This window comes from Gekko japonicus, unplaced genomic scaffold (assembly GCF_001447785.1).
Source record: "Gekko japonicus isolate JY-2015 unplaced genomic scaffold, Gekko_japonicus_V1.1 scaffold79, whole genome shotgun sequence".
Classification (NCBI taxonomy): domain Eukaryota; kingdom Metazoa; phylum Chordata; class Lepidosauria; order Squamata; family Gekkonidae; genus Gekko; species Gekko japonicus.
Window position 1 is genome coordinate 298,912 of NW_015167530.1, and position 7,848 is coordinate 306,759.

Below are 7,848 nucleotides of genomic sequence, written 5' to 3' on the forward strand. Positions count from 1 at the left end.
CACATAGTGGGGATAGATGTCGCCCAATAGAGCTGGGGAAACATTCTTCCTGGCGCTCCTGCTGTGAAGAACTTGGCCGCCAGTGTGGGACGTCGCCCATCTTGGATTTTATGTAAATTATCAAAGCACCAAATTTTATGTCAAGATATAGTGTTTTTATTATGCTGTTGCTTGTATGCATATTTTAACTTCGGCATGGCCGCTTGTTAGCCGCCTCGAGCTGTATATTGGATGGGGCGGGATATAAATCCCAAAAATAAATAAATAAAAATAAATAAAATAATCCTCAGTTCCAGAAACCCTGAAAGATGGCTGACCAAATCCAGACATTCCCGGTAGGCATTCAGTGGCTTCAATATTAAGATGTTAAAAAGTTCAGATGTTACTTCCTAGGGCCTTTTCCACCCCCCTATGATGACAATATAACGGGGGGGCGGCAGCCCCTACTCGAAAGCCTGGCGGAAGAGCTCCGTCTTGCAGGCCCTGCGGAACTGCATCAAATCCCTGCGTCAAAATGGTAGACTTGCAATCCTGCTTGGGCCACACACTTATTAGATTAAGAAACAGTTATTCTGCAAGCTCCTGGAAGGGGCTTTCATAAGACTTCCTGCTCAGTCACATGATCACTGCTTTTGTTGTATTAAGGACAATGGCATCATAACAGCCTCTGGAATTTTATTTACATTTTCATTTTAAGGAATTCAAGAAGAGGGGCCAGGCTGCAACTTTTCATGCTACACTCCAGAATATCTGCTAATTAAAGGACTCAAGGAAGATACATGTAAAAACAATATTAAAGCCAGCTCAGACCTCATTCTCACACACTATGCAATGCTTGAAATCTATTCTTGAGGCCAGCTATTGGGACTGACAAGCACCTAAACTATTTGCAGTGAAACACAACAGTGAACAGCCATCAGAAAAGTTATCTCAGTGAACTAACTTCCACAATTCCTCTGCACACCTCTTCTGTAGCACACAATGGGAGAACAGAGCTTTAAGCATTTTTTAATGGTATTTAGTACCTTCCCTGCACGATGTCGGTACATCCAGTGGTCGTAACAAAAATGTTGCCTTCTTTGCAAGCCTCTTCCATTGTCGTAACTTCATAACCTGAAGGGGTAAAGGAAATGTGCAATATTCCATGTGTCTCTTTGCACATTTGTGCTTCTGTGCACATGCCTAAGATAATGCAATATTCATACCAAACTTATATACTAACCAGGGAAATCAGGATCAGTTGACATGATCAGTTCCCTTATATAATGTGTGAAGTGGCCCTATGAAACTCATGTGCTTTTTCTCAAACATACACATATACATACACTCACACAATATATATGATATTGTGTTCTTTACATTTCATTGATTCGACTTTATCCTGTGTTTTGGGCTCATTTATTTAGATACTTACACTATTTAACGATTGCCTTGCACTATCACTGGACCTTAAGTAAGGCTCATATCTTCTCATCTATCAGCATCTATCATCTATCAACATCTATATAACACTTAACTTCTTCTAACTGCTGAAAATGACAAACTGACACTTGAGATGAGAGCCGGCACAGAATGGACTTTTCAAAAAACTTGGAAGAGATTCTATGATTGGTATAATGTAAACACAACTGATAGATAAATGTAGTAATTTGAAAATGCAGAAAAGATAAGTTTAGTAAAATAGATAATGAATTTAGAAATTTAATAAGCAGAAGAAGTGATAAAAGTCTCTTGTTACATGTTATATATTGTTGGGGGTAGTTGGGTGTTTGTATGTATGCCTGTAGTATATAATGAAAAATAATAAAAGTGTACCCTTGGGTACTTAAAAAACTAAAAAAACTTCTTCTAACTGCGATCACGTGATTTTATCTCTACAGCCCTGTAAGGTAAACTAAGCTGAGACAGTGCTGTAGAGAACCTATGTGTGCTTATAATGCTTTCACAGGCAAGCATGGAACCAGTTCCACACTGTAGTAAGAATGGGAATATAAAGATTTTCATATATCGGTTTTTCCTTCTTGATTGTTCATATTCATATTTCTCTGGTTTTTATAGATTTATTCTTTAAGTAATATTTTATTAGGATGTTAGAAAGGCCTGTTATATAGAAGGCTTTCCTCTTGCAGGTCTGATATTGCTAGCAAGCAACATAATGGGTACAAAGTTCATGATTCTGTAGTTCTTAGGGCAAACCTTTCAATGTCTGGGTCAGATAAGATTTTAGTCTCGTATCAGTAATGAATACTTTTGTTTGGGGAAGAACAAGCTTTAGCTGATATGCCTTAGGTTATGTCAAGTAAATATGTGACGCTATTGCATAGGCACACCTTTCTTACATTTGACCAATAAGGAGATTTTCATGTAAATGTTGTTTATGTTTTTGTAACCAATTATGCCTTTTGGATATTATTCCCATGATGATGGTATGATGACGTCATTTTAAGTATTTAACTTTATGTATTTCCTGAATCTGTTCAGAATATGCTCAAGAAGAAGATGAAGAAGAAAAAGAAGAAAGTTGTCAATTTTTGGTTAACTATTTGGTCTAATTGTTTTCCTATTAATTGAGGCATGTTTCCTGATTATGCTGAAAAGAAAGCAATCAATTTTGATGGGTCCTTTGGCCTGTTTTCCATATTTCATTACAATAAAATACAAGAACTTCCTCCTCATTTGACTTCATTTTTGACATGGAATCTAATGTCTACAACAACACTGGGGATATCAGAAACCAACTTCCTTTCAGCATATGCAGAGTGCCTTGCTATCACCATCAAGTTACACCTTCTTCCTATGTACTAAGGACTAAAAACCAGGCTTTCAGGACCTAATATCCTGGATGTGCATATTTGCTGCACATTTCGTTTGACCCTTTGCTTTCAATCCAGGTCACAGTACTAAAAGGAAAGCCAGAGGGATGCAGTGCACACTTTCTTGTCTCTCCACCAAGCTCCCTATGACCACCTAAAGCAGTCACTTTAGCAAATGCAGACTTCTGGTTCTCACCTTCCATGGCTGCTTGCAGTGCGTTGATGGGATCGATTTCTGTGATGATGACCCTGGCACCAAAGTTTCTCAGAGCTTGAGCGCAGCCCTTGCCAACGTCGCCATAGCCTGCCACAACAGCCACTTTCCCTGCAATCATGACATCTGTGGCACGCTTTATGCCATCGATAAGGGATTCTCTGCACCCGTAAAGGTTATCAAACTTACTCTAGAGAGGAAAACAGGATTTTGAGGAAATTGGAGCACTCTCTCTAAATAGTCAATATTATGAGTATTTTCTGAAAGGCAATGTCAAAATGCTGCCAGTAGACTAAGAGTTTGAGCCAATCAGCTTTTCCACTGGTGAGAAAGGAAGGAAGGATCCTATTTGACACAGAAGCTATGCTTGGGATCACAGGACCTGCCTGGACAAAAGCCATATGGGACAGAGACTGTACAGTGAGGAGAATTAAGTGAGATTAATGCAAAAGCTGGCTGGATCCAGCTCTAAATTCCCAATCTGGGCAGTTAAAGGGGTTCTATAAGTTAATAGTATGCTACATTCTTAACAAAAATGTAGAGAAGTTATTCAAATCACAGATACCTACTCAGAACTACTTATACTTTCCAGAGGAAACTTACAAATGCCTTATAAGAATCTGGTACAATGCTATACTCTGTTGGCCTGGGCCCAAGAAATTGAGGTGTGCAGAGCAAGGAAGGAATGTGGCTTTTTCAATACCAATTTCTAATGGTAAAAGCAGGCAAGCCTTTTTCTGCCCAAAGCATGGAACTTCGTCAGTTCTAATTTAAATTAACATTCACAAATTTGAGTTTGACAAACAAGTTGAACAACAAGTCTTGCTCTCTGCAAATAACCACATAAATATGGCCTCACATTCAAGTCCACAGGATTGGTGCCAAGCAAGTGGGGGGAGGGGGGAGAAACCACAGCATTCTCATACCACTGCAGTTTATTTCTCAGGCTACAGAAGGTGAGTAGAAAGAACGCTGAATCTGAATATGAGGCTACAGCTGCAATACGAACAGACAGAATTTGAGGCAACAACAGCATATAGAACTCTTAAGTCTCCAAAACTACACTGGAATTTAAAATCTGTATTTTGATACCATACTCCAGGGGTCCTCAGTCTTATTTTCTGGTGGGCACTTTTGGAATTTTGAGAAAGTCTACCGGGTGCCTCCATGAAATTGCTGCTATGGGCAGCAATCACAAAATGTTGGGGACAGCTATATCCAAATGGGTGCTCCCTGCAGAACAGAAGGTGATACCTTTTCTGAAGCACCTCCTGCTTCAATTAGGTGGAAGAAAGCAAAGGTTGGCTCTTTGCTTTGGGGAAGAAGCCCGTGGGCACTAGGAAGCACATCAGTGGATAATATGGTATTCCACAGGCACCACATAGGGGTATCACTGCTGCAGACAGTTTTCCGTCATGATCTCACATCCTCACAAAATGCAACATTTGTAGGGAGAACAGATCCTGTTATATGGGCAGACAACTAGACAGAGGGAAAGAATGAAGAATTTAATGCCTTACTTTGGTAACAGAGTCATTAACATTGATAGCTGGCAACTTCAGAGTCCCACCGGTATGCATTTTATAGAGGTTATGGACCCCAGTAGTAGTCTCCTCAGAGACTCCTCGGATTCCTGCAAGAAAGAATTCAACAGATCATCTAGTGTGAAATATCGTAACCATAAACCCTGAAGTTTAATGCAAACATTCCTAAGTAAGTTCCTTTAGAAGAATTCCTTGGTGACGTGAAAAGAGTTGTCTGGCCTTGACGTTTGATGAAACCTAAAGTACTTCCATTTGTTTCTGAGTGCTCCTCTCAGGGCAAGCCGTTTAAACAGAGGACTTCAAAGTATAAGGTCCAAGGGCAGAAAAATTCCCCAGGAACTTACAAGGGAGGGGAGTAGCAGAGGAAGCAACCAATACCATTAGCTGAGAACATGAATCACAGATTCCACACCCACACCCAGTAGACTTGTAGACTGCCAAACAAAAAGTGCTTAACTACTGGTTGATTGCAAAAGTACAATCAGGATTAGAGACATCAGGGGTGCTGAGAATGATTCACACATGTACAGGGCTACCAAGAGAAGCAGGAGAAGGTTAGGGGGTCCCATGAAGCCACACATCAGATTATTTGTTTTCACATATGATTGAGTTATATCTTGATGGTATGAGAAGGACCTAGAGAGTTTTTTCCCGTCTGTGGGCCTGTAGGGTCTCTCAGCAGCCCAGCAACTGCATTGCTGAGGTGGTACAGCCTTTGTTCTATCTTGTAAAGGAAGGCATTAATCTGAAATCACCTGAAATACCAGCACTATGTAGCTTACTATGGCAAAGACAGAAAACGGGGAGGGGAGTCGTATGGAAAAGGAGCACTACCAAAGCTCAATGCATGCTACAGTATGTGCAGATGGGAGAGGCATGAATTACTGCCAGTTCCACAGACATACTGAAATGCCGTTTCAAGCCTGTGAAAGAAAATTTATGGGACCTAATTTAATCGAGAAGAGCAGCTTTCCAGACAGACTTCGAGCATGTCCCAAGTTTACAATTATACTGCTGGGAAAATGTTAGAGACTACCCATCATGCTTCTTCAAATTCACAAAATAAAAGCTTGGAATGTATATTGCTGTGGTGTATTCAATAGCTGTCATTGAATGCCTAAACATGTGTGCGAAACACCTCATAGAAATGTAATGTTAAGCTTCGCCCTGGGCTAGGATCCAAATACATCCAATCGCATGGCTAGCCCAGGAAGAACCAACCAATCGCATATCAGCAAGCTCCCTGAGTGGGAACGTCGATGATTGGTCCTTATGTAAACAATCTCATTGGTTGGTAATGTACAGTAAAGGCGTGGCTATATTAGCCGGGAGAGTTTAAAAAGGGAACAGCTTTAGCATTAAAGCTGTCAGATGTTGATCCGTGTTGGAGTTGTGTTTGAGTTGCTGAATAAAGCTGAATCTTTGCTGAATCACTCTCCGACTGCTTTGTTAAGGGAGCGACTTAACAACTGCCTTCCACAATTACTTTACAGAGCACTTCTTTCATAGGAGCAATGCTTTTTCCTCTCATGGATCATGATGTCAGATCGACCTTGTGCTTGGGAATTGGGAGAGAGGAAGGAATATTAAGACAGGAATCCCACATGGGGAGGTTGAAAGGGGAGACTGCTTAGCTTGTACCGGCGGTTTCACACTCCCCAGGCATCTGGTTTCCTACCACAGTAAAAATAAAACTTCAAACACAATTAAATTTTCACCAGAACTTTTTTTAAAGAAGACTGTACATGGAGATTATGAGTTGCACCCAATGAACTGTGAACAAAATTTACAATAGAGAACTTTTATGTTTCTGCTACAGACCATTACACCCTCCTTTCTGAAATGTTGCTCCTGGGGTTCAGAGGACCTCGGTGAACAAAACTGGGAGATACATGGGAGTCTGTGGTGGGAGATGGTAAAACAATTGTAAAAAAAACCCCACACTCCTTCATTCACAGATAATGTACCCATTGAGTTGGATACAACCCTACGTTTTCATTCCAAGCATTGCCAAATAAAAAAAATAAGGGAATGACAGAAAGTGGCAGCTGTCTTATACAAAGTAGTGGTCAACTGCAACCAAACCACACAAACCATGAGTTCCAAAATGGCGCAAACACAGTGCATCAGCATAAAGGGCCAGTATGTCATGTTCCAAAGTCAGATCCAGGTTTCAGAATAGGTTTGTTAATAGCCTACCACAGATCTGGATCTGTTGTTGCCAGATCCATTTACAGAGGGCTTACAGTACAAAAGAGCAAGAGTCCAATAGTACCTTAAAGACTAACAAAATATGTGGCAGGATATGAGCTTTAAGAGGAAGTCCTTCTTCACCCAAAGAGTGATTAACACTTGGAATTCACTGCCACAGGAAGTGGTGGGTGCTACAAGCATGGATGGCTTCAAAAGGGAATTAGATAAGCATATGGAGCAGAGGTCCATCAGTGGCTATTAGCCACAAGGTATAGCTAGGGGCTCTGGGGCAAGTGATGCTCTGTCTTCTTGGTGCTTGGGGGGGTCAACAGTGGGAGGGCTTCTAATGTCCTGGCCCCACTGGTGGACCTCCTGATGGCACTGGTATTTCTGGCCACTGTGTGACACAGAGTGTTGGACTGGATGGGCCTTTGGCCTGATCCAACATTGGCGTCTCTTATGTTCTTATGTTCTTAATGTTCTGAAAGGTTAAAAATACTGATTTTGCAGACCAAAATTTTAAAACTGACCAAATACTGACAAAAAAACTTACGAATTATTGAACAATTTAATGTCAGCCTATTGGTAAGTTAGGTGGCCACAGTGTCTCAGAGGTTAAGACGCTGAGCAGTTTGAGACCTTAGTGCCGCGTTACGGAGTGAACTCCTGTCTCTGGCTCCAGCTCCTGCCAACCTAGCAGTTCGAAAACAAGAAATTTCAAGTAGATAAATAGGTACCACTTTGGTGGGAAGGAAACAGTGTTCCATGTGCCTCAGCATTTAGACACGCCGGGCACATGACCACGGAAATGTCTTTGGATAGCACTGGCTCTTCGGGTTGGAAACGGAGATGAGCACTGCATCCCTAGAGTCTGGTTTGACTGGCTTTCGAGCAAGGGAAACCTTTACCTTTTATTGATAAATTAGCCTTTTAAAAGTAAAACCAGGACTTCATTAAAAATTATTATTATCTGGCCTCCGCCATCCCCATAGCCAGCCATTGCACACCTTTTTATTGATTTTTAAAAATGAAGATAGGACAATGTTTTCATTATTGTACAAAATTTAGGGCAAAAACAGATTCC

At 41.0% G+C, this 7,848-nt stretch overlaps 1 protein-coding gene across 1 annotated transcript in view; it reads right to left on the reverse strand.

Annotated features, from left to right (window-relative positions):
- Positions 1-7,848, reverse strand: part of AHCY (adenosylhomocysteinase) — a 38,223-nt gene that overhangs the window by 13,267 nt on the left and 17,108 nt on the right. The window contains exons 5-7 of the mRNA XM_015413387.1: positions 4,548-4,660; positions 3,010-3,217; positions 1,026-1,113 (exon numbers count right to left, since the gene is read on the reverse strand). Of these exons, the coding sequence (XP_015268873.1) occupies positions 1,026-1,113; positions 3,010-3,217; positions 4,548-4,660 (409 nt within the window). The remainder of the gene's footprint in view (positions 1-1,025; positions 1,114-3,009; positions 3,218-4,547; positions 4,661-7,848) is intronic.